Below are 17,058 nucleotides of genomic sequence, written 5' to 3' on the forward strand. Positions count from 1 at the left end.
ATACGTTGAATTTAACATTCGTCTGTATCAAATCGTATGTGTAGAAGGCTTGACATAAATGGTAGCAGAACCTGAACGTTAAATTTTCAAATTATGCTGCATACCATTTTGCACAATGGCGCAAGTGTGGGTGCGTATGTTCAAAACATCTCTTATACACTAACGCGGCATACACTACCATATGCATAAGTTGTGCACGGTTCCCCTCGGACGAGCATTAGGTTATACTGAGCCCGCCAAATTGCGTCATCCCCTGTGCACTTCAAGCAGAAAGGATGTTTACACTGTATTATATTGTAAATGATTAAATACAGCCCCTGAAAGAGGGAGGAAAAGCAGGAGAAAGAAGAGGAAGGAAGAGGTGGGGGTTAAAGAAGAGGAAGGAAGAGGTGGGTGATAAAGAAGAGGAAGGAAGAGGTCAGGGATAATGGAGAGGAAGGAAGTGGTGGGTGATAAAGAAGAGGAAGGAAGAGGTGTGTGATGAGGAAGGAAGAGGTCAGGGATAAAGAAGAGGAAGGAAGAGGTCAGGGATAATGAAGAGGAAGGAAGTGGTTGTGTGATGAGGAAGGAAGAGGTCAGGGATAAAGAAGAGGAAGGAAGAGGTCAGGGATAATGAAGAGGAAGGAAGTGGTGGGGGATAAAGAAAATGAAAAGGTTAGGGATAAAGAAGAGGACAGTGCAGGGGCTATAGGGTACTTGTGAGAGTATTGATAGACAGAGGAAGGAAGATATATAAAGAAGAGGAAGGAAGAGGTCAGGGATAATGAAGAGGAAGGAAGTGGTTGTGGATAAAGAAGAGGAAGGAAGAGGTCAGTATAAGAGGAAGGAAGTCACAAAAGTGAAGTACACCCAAAAGTGAGTACACCCCTCACATTTTTGTAAATATTTGAGTATATATTTTAATGTGACAACACTGAAGAAATTACACTTTGCAAAAATTGTAAAGTAGTGAGCTTGTATAACAGTGTAAATTTGCTGTCCCCTCAAAATAACTCAACACACAGCCATTAATGTCTAAACTGCTGGCAACAAAAGTGAGTACACCCCTAAGTGAAAATGTCCAAATTGGGCCCAAAGTGTCAATATTTTGTGTGGCCACCATCATTTTCCAGCACTGCCTTAACCCTCTTGGGCATGGAGTTCACCAGAGCTTCACAGGTTGCCACTGGAGTCCTCTTCCACTCCTCCATGACGACATCACGGAGCTGGTAGAGACCTTGCACTCCTCCGCCTTCCGTTTGAGGATGCCCCACAGATGCTCAATAGGGTTTAGGTCTGGAGACATGCTTAGCCAGTCCATCACCTTTGCCCTCAGCTTTTTTAGCAAGGCAGTGGTCGTCGTCTTGGAAGTGTTTTTTGGGGTCGTTATCATGTTGGAATACTGCCCTGCGGCCCAGTCTCTGAAGGAAGGGGATCATGCTCGGCTTCAGTATGTCACAGTACATGTTGGCATTCATGGTTCCCTCAATGAACTGTAGCTCCCCAGTGCCGGCAGCACTCATGCAGCCCCAGACCATGACACTCCCACCACCATGCTTGACTGTAGGCAAGACACACTTGTCTTTGTACTCCTCACCTGGTTGCCGCCACACGCTTAACACCATCTGAACCAAATAAGTTTATCTTGGTCTCATCAGACCACAGGACATGGTTCCAGTAATCCATGTCCTTAGTCTGCTTGTCTTCAGCAAACTGTTTGCGGGCTTTCTTGTGCATCATCTTTAGAAGAGGCTTCCTTCTGGGACGACAGCCATGCAGACCAATTTGATGCAGTGTACGGCGTATGGTCTGAGCACTGACAGGCTGACCCCCCACCCCTTCAACCTCTGCAGCAATGCTGGCAGCACTCATACGTCTATTTCCCAAAGACAACCTCTGGATATGACGCTGAGCACGTGCACTCAACTTTTTTGGTAGACCATGGCGAGGCCTGTTCTGAGTGGAACCTGTCCAGTTAAACCGCTGTATGGTCTTGGCCACCGTGCTGCAGCTCAGTTTCAGGGTCTTGGCAATCTTCTTATAGCCCAGGCCATCTTTATGTAGAGCAACAATAATTTTTTTCAGATCCTCAGAGAGTTCTTTGCCATGAGGTGCCATGTTGAACGTCCAGTGACCAGTCAGTATGAGGGAGTGTGAGAGCGATGACACCAAATTTAACACACCTGCTCCCCATTCACACCTGAGACCTTGTAACACTAACGAGTCACATGACACCGGAGAGGGAAAATGGCTAATTGGGCCCAATTTGGACATTTTTACTTAGGGGTGTACTCACTTTTGTTGCCAGCGGTTTAGACTTTAATGGCTGTGTGTTGAGTTATTTTGAGGGGACAGCAAATTTACACTGTTATACAAGCTGTACACTTACTACTTTACATTGTAGCAAAGTGTCATTTCTTCAGTGTTGTCACATGAAAAGATATACTCAAATATTTACAAAAATGTGAGGGGTGTGTACTCACTTTTGTGATATACTGTATATACACAGTTGAAGTCTGAAGTTTACATACACTTAGTTTGGAGTAATTAAAACTTGTTTTTCAACCACTCCACAAAATTCTTGTTAGCAAACTATAGTTTTGGAAAGTTGGTCAGGACATCTACTTGTGCATGACACGAGTCATTTTTCCAACAATTGTTTACAGACAGATTATTTCACCTGTAATTCACTGTATCACAATTCCAGTGGGTCAGAAGTTAACATACACTAAGTTGACTGTGCCTTTAAACAGTTTGGAAAATTCCAGAAAATTATGTCATGGCTTCTGTTAGGCTAGTTTACATAATTTGAGTCAATTGGAGGTGTACCTGTGGATGTATTTCAAGGTCTACATTCACACTCAGTGCCTCTTTGCTTGAAATCATGGGGAACTCAAAAGAAATCAGCCAAGAACTCAGAAAACAAAATGTAGATCTCCACAAGTCTTGTTCATCCTTGGGAGCAATTTCCAAATGCCTGAAGGTACCGCGTCCATCTGTACAAATAATAGTACGCAAGTATAAGCACCATGGGACCACGCAGCCGTAATGCTAATTAATTACTTAAAAATCATACAATGTGATTTTCTGGATTTTTGTTTTAGATTCCGTCTCTCACAGTTGAAGTGTACATATGATAAAAATTACAGACCTCTACATGCTTTGTAAGTAGGAAAACCTGCAAAATCGGCAGTGTATCAAATACTTGTTCTCTCCACTGTATATCCACAATGAAACGAGTCCTATATCGACATAACCTGAAAGGGTGCTCAGCAAGGAAGAAGCCACTGCTCCAAAACCGCCATAAAAAAGCCAGGCTACGGTTTGCAACTGCACATGGGGACAAAGATCGTACTTTTTTGAGAAATGTCCTCGTCTGAAGAAACAAAAATAGAACTGTTAGGCTATAATGACCATTGTTATGTTTGGAGGGAAAAAGGGGAAGGCTTGCAAGCCGAAGAACACCATCCCAATCGTGAAGCACGGGGGTGGCAGCATCATGTTGCAAGGGTGCATTGCTGCAAGAGGGACTGGTGCACTTCACAAAATAGATGGCATCATTAGGATGGAAAATTATGTGGATATATTGAAGCAACATCTCAAGACAACAGTCAGGAAGTTAAAGCTTGGTCGCAAATGGGTCTTCCAAATGGACAATGATGCCAAGCATACTTCCATAGTTGTGGCAAAATGGTTTAAGGACAACAAAGTCAAGGTATTGGAGTGGCCATCACAAAACTCTGACCTCAATCCTATAGAACATTTGTGGTCAGAACTGAAAAAGCGTGTGACAGCAAGGAGGACTACAAACCTGACTCAGTTACACCAGCTCTGTCAGGAGGAATGGGCCAAAATTCACCCAACTTATTTTGTGGGAAGCGTGTGGAAGGCTACCCAGAACGTTTGACCCAAGTTAAACAATTTAAAGGCAATGCTACCAAATACTAATTGAGTGTGTGTAAACTTCTGACCCACTAGGAATGTGATGAAATAAATAAAAGCTGAAATAAATCACTCTCTACTATTATTCTGACATTTTATATTCTTAAAATAAACTGGTGATCCTCACTGACCTAAGAAGTTTTTTTTTTACTAGGATTAAAAGTCAGGAATTGTACAAAACTGAGTTTAAATGTATTTGGCTAAGGTGTATGCAAACTTCCGACTTCAACTGTATATATTTAATTTATTTAACTTGGCAAGTCGGTTAAGAACAAACTTATTTACAATGAAGGCCTACCCAGGCCACGCCCTGACACAGGACCAATTGTGCGCCGCCCTAGGGACTCCTGTAACAGCTTCTAGAAGTAGTGAGTGGAGGAGTCAGGCGCAGAGAGCAGGGTAGTTGAAAGATGTGGATCTTTTACTTCCAAAAAACAGAGAGACGGTCACACCACACACACAAGGGCGCATGAAGACCCAGTCCGACAAACAGGACGAAACTGTTCGGAAAAATGGAATCCACAAAATATTCAGACACCATAAACAGAAAAACAAGCCCGCACAAAAGCCGGCGGGCCTACCGGGTTTAAATAGCCCAAAACAAAACCCAAACAAGAAACAGGTGAAACTAATCAGACAAAACTAAATGAAACAGAAAAGGGGATCGGTGTCAGCTAGTAAGCCGGCGACGACGAACACCGAGCGCCACCCGAACAGGACGAGGCACCATCTTCGGCGGGATTCGTGACAACTCCCAATCACGGCTGGTTGTGATACAGCCTGGAATCAAACCAGGTCTGTAGTGACGCCTCTAGCACTGAGATGCAGTGCCCTAGACAGCTGCGCCACTCGGGAGCCCTATAAATAGCAACACACTGGGCACACACTGGTTGAATCAACGTTGCTTCCACGCCATTTCAATGAAATTATGTTTGAACAAACAAGGAAAAGACGTTGAATTGACGTCTGTGACCAGTAGGAACGGAATAGGCAAAATAATAGGGGCCCAGAAAAGTGCTCTATTTTTATTTTCAATGAACAAATTCCACAGATGAAATGTCTCTGTATCCCTCCCTTTCTATTAGTCTCTCTCTACCTCTCTCTCCCCCTCCTCCGTCCATCCCCAAAGGAGTGATAATAACAGCAGAATTATAACTGAACCGAGAGCATGGTTGCATCACTGCCTGGTACGGCAATTGCTCGCCCTCCGACCGCAAGGCACTTCAGAGGGTAGTGCGTACGGCCCAGTACATCACTGGGGCAAAGCTGCATGCCATCCAGGACCTCTACACCAGGCGGTGTCAGAGGAAGGCCCTGAAAATTGTTCTCTCTACTACCGCATGGCAAGCGGTACTGGAGTGCCAAGTCTAGGACGAAAAGGCTTCTCAACAGATTTTACCCCCAAGCCATAAGACTCCTGAGCAGGTAACCAATGGTTACTCAGACTATTTACATTGTGTGCCCCCCCAACCCCTCTTTTATGCTGCTGCTACTCTCTGTTTATCTTATATGCATAGTCACTTTAACTATACATTCATGTACATACTACCTCAATTGGGCCGACCAACCAGTGCTCCCGCACATTGTCTAACCGGGCTATCTGCATTGTGTCCCACCACTCGCCAACCCCTCTTTTTACACTACTGCTACTCTCTGTTCATCATGTATGCATAGTCACTTTAACCATACCTACATGTACATGCTACCTCAATCAGCCTGACTAACCGGTGTCTGTATATAGCCTCGCTACTGTTATTTTCAAATGTATTTTTACTGTTGTTTTATTTCTTTACTTACCTACACACACACTTTTTTTTCTCCGCACTATTGGTTAGAGCCTGTAAGTAAGCATTTCACTGTAAGGTCTACACCTGTTGTATTGGGCGCATGTGACGAATACAATTTGATTTGATTTGAACCACACAACACAATCCAAACCTTTCATTAAGTTTGCTCACTGCTCCAGGGTGTCTTGATAGACACACATCACAGACAGACAGATGTTCTTGTCTATTAATGTTCGGTATTATGTCATGTGTCGTGCGGACCCCAGGAAGAGTAGCTGCTGCTTTCGCAACAGCTAATGGGGATCCTAATAAAATAACAAACACACACACACACACACACAGGCAAGCCTACTTGAAGAGGTGTTGACGACTTTCCCTTTTTTATTGCCCTAGTTGACTGGAGGTGATGTTGAGACTGATTTACGTACGATGTTAAGTGGGTTATGACGAGAACTAAGGAGAACGTTGCTTAGCCAGGCCTCGCTCTCTAATCCACTTCTTCCTAACAAATTATTAATTTATGCAGCTCGGACACACACACACACACACACACACACACAGCAAAGCCACCATCACACACACATTAGCGAAGCCACCAACACAGACACACACGCATACAATAGGAAGCTGCCAACACACACACACACACACACACACACACAGGGAAGCCACCAGCACACATACACGCAGCGAAGGCACCCCCAGGTCATGCACTCCCACGGCCCTCACCTGAGTTTACCCACCATCCTCCTTGCTCCTGACAACATGCCCTATCCCCCCACCACTGCTTGACTCCTAGTGTTGTCAGTCGCCGCGGCAACGGACATCAACAGGAGCATGCAGCTTTTTTGGCCAAGGCTCACTGGTAAGAGTTGACAAAGATGTCGATCGCAATGTGACTTTCTGGTTATCGTTTTGAAGCATTACGGTGCTGTTTTAAACATGTCCTTATGCTGAGGGAACGGTACCAATTCCCTTGTTAGGCAAGCTGTGCTTTGTGTAGTGTAGCGAGGCAAACTCTGTGGTAACAGACTGGTTCTCGGCGGATGGTTTTGTAGAAATTCCAACTGACAAGACATCATGAAAAGTTTGAGCATATCAACCAAGGTTACACATATCCAACTTAGAAAGCTATGCAACTAAAGAAGATAGGGACAATGTCTACAGAGAAGAATGAGAAAGCAGATCACTGGTATTCATTGAGTGATGCATTGAGTGATTGAGTGAAAACAGGTGATTTATGGAACAGCTCACTTTGATAGTTTCAAAAAAAAATGTACCCCCTTTTCTCCCCAATTTCGTGGTATCCAATTATTTTAGTAGCTACTATCTTGTCTCATTGCTTCAACTCCCGTACGGGCGAGACGAAGGTTGAAAGTCATCTAACAAAGATCTAACAAATTGACCTGATGCCAACATGTACTCATTCCAATCCTTGTGATGTAAATACAATACACTACATTCTGGCAATACTTTGTTTGCCACGTGCATCCAGCAAAAGGAACCTTGAACTTTACAAGATAGGTCTAAAATGGGACTCTTCTTCTGTCTGGTTGTCACGAACGTCGTCAGAGTAATGACCGGACCAAGGTGCAGCGTGGTGAGCGTACATTTGCCTTTATTAAGAATGTCATCAACAAAACAAGACAAAACAACACCAAAAACTAACGTGCAGCTTCCTAGGGCTATACAGGCCACTAACAAAGACAACTACCCACAACTAAGGTGGAAAAACAGGCTGCCTGAGTATGATTCCCAATCAGAGACAACAATAGACAGCTGTCCCTGATTGAGAACCATACCCGGCCAAAACATAGAAATAGAAAACATAAAAATAAAGAAACTAGAATGCCCACCCTAATCACACCCTGGCCTAACCTAAATAGAGAATAAAAGCCTCTCTATGGCCAGGGCGTGACACTGGTACACTCCAATGACAGATATTGGGCAGCAGGTTGTCAGAGAGGTGAACAAACAGCTCTGTTCACAACACCCCATGTATTTCCCTGTCACTCAAACATTCTAGGCTGTCCATTGACAGATGATTAGTGAATACTAGACCTGTGTCATATATGAATAAATTCATGAATTTGTATGTCTGATGTTATGACTATATCATGTCTCTCTTTTGCTGTGGAATCTCTTTGAAACGCAGTGCAAATTTTGTACCTAATACACATTTCTGTGTAAACACACAATAAAGTACAATAAAGTATCTAATCGAATCTAAATATTTTAAACACTGTTTTATACTTCAGAGTTGCTGTTGGTTCGGTGTGTCTAGTACAACAGAATGGTCTCAAAAATACAAACCTCAATCTAGTTTGACCCAGAGTTCAATTGGGATTTAAAATGTCTTCCCCTCTAGATGAAATTCAAACAGGCCACTGGGGGAAATCACTGCAATTAAAAATATCAATTTCCCTCCAAAAAGAAGATTTGTCTTTTGTTTTTTCACTGAGCTCTCTAATTTGACGTCACCGTGCTGTGTACCAATTTCCGTTAAAGAGGTTTAGCAACAAAGCCAGTGGGATATTTAGGGGCCGTAAACGCTTGTCATAAATGGAGACATACGCAAAGCACTTAATGCCGTATTATATGCTTAGAAATCATGTATTACGCTTGGAGCTACAATAACAGACTCTGGAGTGGCAGTGGGGTTTGGATTCTATGATGATCCAAAATAACATTTAATGAAACGAAAACAAACTTTGGAACTTGAAGTTTGAATCTGAAGTTTACCTAAACATCATTGAAACTTGTAATGTGTATACATGAAAAGACATGAATTTGACAGTATACGAATGGCTTGTAGACCATATATAGCTTTTACACCAGACTCTATAATCAGACTCTGTAGTATAGACATACAGTGCATTCGGGAAGTATTCAGACCCTTTGGCTTCATCCACATTTTGTTACGTTACAGCCTTATTATAAAATGGGTGACATCGTTTTTTCTTCCTCATCAATCTACACATACAGTACCAGTCGAAGGTTTGGACACACCTACTCATTCAAGGGTTTTTCTTTATTTTTACTATTTTCTACATTGTAGAATAATAGTGAAGACATCAAAACTATGAAATAACACATGTGGAATTGGAGTAACCAAAAAAAGTATTAAACATATCAACATATATTTTTATGTGTTGCCTTGATGACATCTGTGCACACTCTTTGCATTCTATCAACCAGCTTCACCTGGAATACTTTTCCAACAGTCTTGAAGGAGTTCCCACATATGCTGAGCACTTGTTGGCTGCTCTTCCTTCATTATGCGGTACAACTCATCCAAAACCATCTCAATTGGGTTGAGGTTGGATGATTGTGGAGGACAGGTAATCTAACCCAGAACTCCATCACTCTCCTTCTTGGTCAAATAGCCCTTACACACCCTGGAGTTGTGTTCGGACATTGTCCTGTTGAAAAACGAATGATAGTCCCACTGAGTGCAAATTAGATGGGATGGCGTATCTCCACAGAATGCTGTGGGAGCCATGCTGGATAAGTGAGCCTTGAATTCTAAATAAATCAGACACTGTCCCCAGCAAAGCATGCCCACACCATCACACCTCCTCTTCCATACTTCACGGTGGGAACTACACATGCGGAGATTATCCTTTCAACTACTCTGCATCTCACAAAGACACGGCGGTTGGAACCAAACAGCTCAAATTTGGACTCACCAGACTTCCACCGGTCTAATGTCCATTGCTTATGTTTGAACTCTGTGAAGCATTTATTTGGGCTGCAATTTCTGAGGCTGGTAACTCTAATGAACTTATCTTCTGCAGCAGAAGTAACTCTGGGTCTTCCTTTCCTGTGGCGGTCCTCATGAGAGCCCGTTTCATCATAGCGCTTGATGGTTTTTGTGACTGCACTTGAGGCAATTTTCAAAGTTCTTGAAATTTTCCGGGTTGACTGACCTTCATGTCTTAAAGTAACGATGGACTGTCTTTTCTATTTGCTTATTTGAGCTGCCATATTATGGACTTGGTTTTTTACCAAATAGGGCTATCTTCTGTACACCACCCCTACCTTTTCACAACACAACTGATTGGCTCAAATGCATTAAGAATAAATTAAATTCCACAAATGAACTTTTAACAAGGAATACCTGTTAATTTAAATGCATTCCAGGTGACTACCTCCTGAATCTGGTTGAGAGAATGCCAAGAGTGTGCAAAGCTGTCATCAAGGCAAAGGGTGGTTACTTTGAAGAATCTCAAATATAAAATATATGTTGATTTGTTTAACACTTTTTTTGGTTACTACATGATTCCATATGTGTTATTTCATAGTTCTGATGTCCTCACTATTATTCTACAATGTAGAAAATAGTCCAAATTAAGAAAAACCAAGGAATGAGTAGGTGTGTCCAAACTTTTGACTGGTACTTTAATACCCCACAGCGACAAAGCAAAACAGTTTTGGGAAATTTTACCGAAATTCTTAAAAAAAAACAGAAATCACATTTACATAAGTATTCAGACCCTTTACTCATTACTTTGTTGAAGCACCTCTGGCAGAGATTACATCCATAAGTCTTCTAGGGTATGACGCTACAAGTTTGGCACATCTGTATTTGGGAAGTTTCTCTAATTCTTCTCTGCAGATCCTCTTACGCTCTGTCAGGTTGGATGGGGAGCATCGCTCCACACCTATTTTCAGGTCTCTCCAGGGATGTTCGATTTGGTTCAAGTCCGGGCTCTGGCTGGGCCACTCAAGGACTTTCAGAGACCGGTCCTGAAGCCACTCCTGCATTGTCTTGGCTATGTGCTTAGGGTCATTGTCCTGTTGGAAAGTGAACATTCACCCCAGTCTGAGGTCTTGAGCGCTCTGGAGCAGGCTTTCATCAAGGATCTCTCTGTACTTTGCTCCGTTCGTCTTTCCCTTGATCCTGACTAGTCTGTGAATCCCTGTCACTGAAAAACATCCTCACAGCATGATGCTGCTACTACCATGCTTCACCGTAGGGATGGTGCCAGGTTTCCTCCAGACGTGACGCTTGGCATTCAGGCAAAAGAGTTCAATCTTGGTTTCATCAGACCAGAAAATGTTGTTTCTCACGGTCTGAGAGTCTTCAAGTGCTTTTTGGCAAATTCGTAGCGGGCTGTCATGTGCCTTTTACTGAGGAGTGGCTTCCGTTTGGCCACTCTACCATAAAGGCCTGATTGGTGGAGTGCTGCAGAGATGGTTGTCCTTCTGAAAGGTTCCCCCATCTCCACAGAGGAAGTCTGGAGCTCTGTCAGAGTGACCATCGTGTTCTTGGTCACCTCCCTGACCAAGGCCCTTCTCCCCCAATTGCTCAATTTGGCCAAGCTCTAGGAAGAGTGTTCGTGGTTCCAAACCTTCCATTAAAGAATGATGGAGGCCACTGTATTCTTTGGGACCTGAAATTCTGCAGGAATGTTTTGTTACCCTTCCCCAGATCTGTGTCTCAAGACAATCCTGTCTCTGAGCTCTCGGGACAATTCCTTCAAACTCACGGCTTGGATTTTGCTCTGACATGCACTGCCAACTCTGGGACCTTATATAGACAGGTGTCTGCCTTTCTAAATCATGTCCAATCAGTTGAATTTACTATAGGTAGACACATTGGGCGGCAGGTAGCCTAGTGGTTAGAGTGTTGGGCCCGTAACTGAAAGGTTGCTAGTTTGCATCCCTGACAAGGTAAACAGCTGTTGTTCTGCCCCTGAACAAGGCAGTTAACCCACTGTTCCTAGGCAGCTATTGTAAATAAGAATTTGTTCTTAACTGACTTGCTTTGTTAATAATGTTGTTGTTTTTAATCTCAAGAATGATCAATTGAAACAGGATGCACCTGTGTTTAATAGTAAATAGTATACTTATGCAAATAAGGTATTTCTGTTATTTATTAATTAATACATTTGCCAAAAATTCTAAAAAACAATTTCCGCATACCGTATTCATAATTTAAAAAAAAATAATATTTTATTTCACCTTTATTTAACCAGGTAGGCTAGTTGAGAACACGTTCTAATTTACAACTGCGACCTGGCCAAGATAAAGCATAGCAGTGTGAACAGACAACACATGGAGTAAACAATAAACAAGTCAATAACACAGTAGAAAAAATAAAAAAAATTGTGTGTAGATTGACGAGGAAAACTTTTTTTCGTCCATTTTAGAATAAGGCTGTAATATAAGAAAATGTGGATAAAGTTAAGGGGTCTAAATACTCTCCCAATGCGCTGTACAGGTATGTCATGTCTTCAAGTTCTCTGTTGCCAAGATTTATTGTCTGGCACAAGTTGAATGATGAATTGAATTGAATGACCTGCCCTAAATCATACACAACACGACAAGTAAACACTGTTGTTGTGCCTGGTGTACCTCAAACACACACACACACACACACAAGCGTGCATGTAGCGTGTATTCAAAACTTTAGCACACAAACAACATTCTGCTTCTGAAAGGATGGAAAGCAATGCAACATTGCTGGGTTGAGAGAGAGTGCTTCAGATTAAAGTTCAATGTGCAGTCAATCACACACACACACTCTTCTGCGGCACAGCCATTCCGTTCGCTGGCAAAGGGGCAGGCCACATGGGCAAAGGTGGTGGTGGCTTCCACGTTCCCCGGATGCCCAAAATGAGCCTTACTCCACGATTGGACCAATCTGTTTTAGCAACGATATGGGACTTTGCACTTTGACTGAACTTTACAAAATACTTAAATATCAGCTGAGGAGAAAATAGGCATGATCAGTGTCCCAAATGGCTCGCTATTCTCCTTATGGGCCCTGGTCAAAAGTAGTGCACTGCATAGAGAGGGTGCCATTTGGGATGCATGTTAATGGAAACTTGCATGGAATTCAAACCCATTCTGTTATTTCAGTTTATTCCCATGCCTGAGTTTTCCCATACCACAAAACCCCATTTTGGTCAGCATCAACAAACAGACTTTGGTTGTGTGCGGTTTATCCATAGCTCGCAGACTGCTCGAGGAGTCAAGTCATAATCCGTGTTTACATTGACAAAACGAACCGGCACATGCATTCCATTCCATCCCATAAATAACAACCATGTCAAACATTATGTAGCCTGGTGAGACAACTCCATGCCAATAGACCTAGAAAATACTAAGGAAAAGTGTCAATCAATATAGCTGCCATGAGGCATACGATTTGCCAATGTAGGGTTTTTTCCTTTTTTGGGAGGCTTGAATAGAAAGAAATTGTGAGGGCTTTGAGTTGGACATGCACCATCTTTGGGAACAGGGCAGGGAAATTGCAAACGCTCCTGAAAGGCATAAAACTAAGGATACAGGGAAACTGGGTGGCTGGCCTGCTTAAGGGATGTTAGTATTCGCCAAACGCTGTTGTGGCAACAGTGTTAGAGAGATACCACATTTTTTCACGTGGCTCAATTGAAGCCTGTCACATAGGTCCATTATTAATGACATTATACAGAGACAATTATTGTTGTGTAGAAAGCTGGCAAAAGACTGAATGGATATTCATGTCAGTGTAAATGGTTTCATTCAAAGCAGATATTCTAACTAGGGTTGGGCGGTATTTCATACCTTCATACCGTTCCTGTACCATACCGGGGTATACGGTATTGCCAGCAGCGCAGACAAGTGCCGCTATTTCTTTCCAAGCATAAAAATGAAATAAATGAAAAGCATGTATGCAGCAGGGATCTTGATCCAGCAGGGGATTAATTGTCTCTGCTGTAACCAATAAGCTTGATCTAGCAAGTTAGCCACTTAGCTCACAAACCACTTTATTTATTTATTTAACTATTAAGAACAAACTCTTATTTTCAATGACAGCCTAGCCCAGCCAAACCTGGGACAATTGTGCGCCACTCCCTAGGGGAGTCCCAATCACAGCCGGATGTGACTCAGCCTGGATTTGAACCAGGGTCTGTAGTGGTCTCTTGCACTGCGATGCAGTGCCTTAGACGGCTGCACCACTCGGGAGCCAAAATACCTAGCTGGAGCCCTGAGCTGGAAACAATTGTTTTGGCACATCTTAGATACTTAATTTATAGTTCGTTTTCAGCAGTGGCGTAGCAAGGATTTGCAACTATAATGACAATGCAAGGAGATAACTGACAAACCAAAGAATAACTTTAGGGTGAGTAAGTACAAGGAAAAATAGGACACCAGCTACTGTGAAGTTGACAACAACGGCTTCCTCTCAACAGTCTAAAGTAGCTTCCTCAACTTGTCTCCTTTCCTTCATCTGCACTGATGTGAAAGGACTGGAGTGGACAAGTGAGGCAGTTTAATAATTCGGGACTACCATTAGGACTTTCAGATCAGTGCAAATGAAGCACATGGGACAAGGAGTGGGCGCCCCTCTAGACTGTTGAGATGCAGCCATTATTGACGCAGAAGGAGGAGAGGGAGCCACGTCAGACTATTGAGATGCACCCAGAGAGACTGCACTTGCTAAATCAATTGAACTCTGTGCACTTAAATGTATCATCCCTCCCGTCCTCAAAGATGTGCTCCTGAAATAAGTATTGTATTTTTGGCCACAGACTGGGCACCATAAAATGTGATCAAACATGTCATACCAAATTAAAAAGATGTGATTTTTTTTCTGCACCTGATGGAATGTTCAATTCTATTTGCTGTATGAACTATTAAAAGACTCACATCCAGGACAAAGCGATTGTGCAATTCTGTGTATGTTTATATCAAACGGAAGTGATTATAATGATAAATCAGGATGGAGAGGGGGGTGGGACAAGGAATTACAGGAAGTCTTAATAATAATAATACTCTTCACATTAGGGGGAGGGTCTTAATATGACTGGCACAAATATATTTTTCTTAAATCACTTAAAAGATGCTCTGCGTTTGACATTAGGTCTAGGCTGTGTCAATCAAACGCAACTAATATCATGAAACGTCAAAGGAAAAACAAGTAATTTGGGGGGTAAAAAAATTGTCATTTATCTAGATTCACATTCCAGTAAACTATAAACCCTCAAATCTGTGTACAATGTGGATTCGTCTAAAATTACAATCTGTCATTGAATGGCCAGAGCGGCACCGGATCCCAAAGCATGTCCATTTGGTATTTGGAGAACTCACCAGTCAGTAATAATGTAGGACTAAATGTGTATTTTCTCAACAGCTTAACTTCTATCTGGCGCACATGTTATCTGTAGCCTATCAAATCACAATGTTATTACTGAAGAGATGTTTTTATTTTTAATGATATGTATATTATTGCGTTCTCACTCAAGAAAGTCGTAGGTTCTTATCACAGGGTTACAGCAGTAGTGTACTTTGGAATAGAATCATTAAGACATGAAATATCCAAACATAAGTTAAACAACCACGCCACAGTACAATACTATAATGCATTTAAAATATACATAGTGTACAACATACAACATTATCCTACATACGACATTATCCTACATTATAATATCAAACACATTCTATATCCAATCTGCCATCTGGTGATAATAGGCAGGACACAGCAGCTCCACTCCGATCCCGATTGATAAAACCCAAGTGCGCACGTGACGCATCTTCTGTCACTTAATCCAATTTTTCCATTGAAAAATAAAACGGATAGTTGAAGATGTTCTCATTCAGACATCCCAGTTTAGTTACATGATTGATAGGATGTGAAATGCAAACTCAAACTAAGCATGTGGAGCCTGTGGCGCATAAGTCTGCAGAAATACACTGCTGTCCATCCTATAGTTTCTCTTGAGTAGTTGCGGGCGGCGCGTGTCAATCTATCTCCGCGAGTCTATTTTTCATTGACCCTCTCTGGCTATTGTTATTGCCTGGGGTATAATATCATAGGGTATACGATCAGGCTACCAACATTGGCACGGCATCCTCTATAACGCGCGGGTAGCTACCTCCAAATGCCACCGGATCATTACTTTCACCGTAGCTTTAAGCTCAAACTAAATTAATTGGGATAGACCCGTGCATTTTATTGCTTTTCATCGATGTAGGTAGTAGGTATATCACAAATTCTGCACAAATAAGCCTACTTGTTTTAGCTTTACCCAAACGCCTGTCCTTTATTGTTGTCATATTTCAGACTCAAATGTACCAAAACAATGTCCTGTCAAATACAACCATTTGAAACGTGTTTATAAACACAATACAATACTTTGGCTACTCCGACCTCGTGCACAATAGTATACATTACTCACCTGCATTCCTTAGCTTCTTATTCCGGTAGACAGAGAATATCACCAAAAGGTTGCCCAAAATATCAACCACGATAGTGAATATCAGGAAGCACCCCAAAGTTGTAGTAACCCACGGAGGGCGGTTCAACACTTCCTCGTACGGGTCCAGCGACGACCTGTTCAGATAAGACCCATTTATAATCATTGTATATTTTGTAACTTTCCCAATTAGCGAAATAAACGTGCCGCCCGTCCCATAATATGCAGTCTACATTTTGGACACAGGGATGCCGTGGTATTCTCCCGTGGCTTTCCTCCTCTCCATATTGCGCGTTATAAGATCCCGAAGACAACCTTCTGTTTAACCTTCTAGTCACAATGCTCGTGTGTCAGCGTCTACATTTATATGGCTATATGTGTCCCCATCACATTGTTGGTATGTGACATTCAGAGGCAACTTCAGACCTTCCCATGTTAACATGATGTGATTACAGTGGGCCCGTCGTGGTTGGATGACGGGTAAGTGGTAGCCTAGTGATGCCTCTCAGCGGCCGAAAGAGGGAAAAACAGTGGACGGCACGCGGCGGCACTCGTTTCCAAGTGTCCTTTGAAGCATGTTCGCGAGCTCTCCTCGCAATTATTGCTTCGCTTCCAGCGACTTCGTCGTTCGTTTATTCAAGCGTTCACTGATACTTTTTTTTTTAGGAATCGTTCATATTTTTTTAATCCTTTCCCACGTTGATTAATTCACAAATAAAGAAACAGATAACATGCACCTTTTTTAATAAAAGATCAACATAAGGATGTATGTATGTACTATGCTATTATTAAGATCATCATGATGATTATCCTTAATATCAATTATTGGAATTATTCCAATTACTATGATAGAGAAAACACTGTTAATTCAAATAACATAACATTATTTACTAATATTATGGAGAGACAGAAAGATTTAGACAGATGTACAGATGTCATGTAAATCTCTCTCTCTCTCTCATATCTGTGTCCCAACAGCAGGAGTTGTAAAGAGTAATCCACATGATTAGTATCTACAGAATATCAAGATAAACTACAAACTCTAACATAGAAACATTCATTGTGTCTCAAATGGCACCCTATGCACTAGTCAGGATCAGGGCTCATTGGGATCTGGTCAAAAGTAGTGCACTATATGGGAATATGCAGACTTATAGAGA

At 42.1% G+C, this 17,058-nt stretch overlaps 1 protein-coding gene across 1 annotated transcript in view; it reads right to left on the reverse strand.

Annotated features, from left to right (window-relative positions):
- LOC112231804 (melatonin receptor type 1A-A-like) overlaps positions 1–16,394 on the reverse strand; it is a 56,986-nt gene extending 40,592 nt beyond the window's left edge. Inside the window, exons 1-2 of the mRNA XM_042312103.1 lie at positions 16,132–16,394; positions 15,881–16,035 (exon numbers count right to left, since the gene is read on the reverse strand). Of these exons, the coding sequence (XP_042168037.1) occupies positions 15,881–16,035; positions 16,132–16,184 (208 nt within the window). The 5' untranslated portion in view covers positions 16,185–16,394. The remainder of the gene's footprint in view (positions 1–15,880; positions 16,036–16,131) is intronic.
- Between the last annotated feature and the right edge of the window lie 664 nt (positions 16,395–17,058).

The sequence above is a fragment of the Oncorhynchus tshawytscha genome, linkage group LG34, assembly GCF_018296145.1.
Source record: "Oncorhynchus tshawytscha isolate Ot180627B linkage group LG34, Otsh_v2.0, whole genome shotgun sequence".
Lineage (NCBI taxonomy): Eukaryota > Metazoa > Chordata > Actinopteri > Salmoniformes > Salmonidae > Oncorhynchus > Oncorhynchus tshawytscha.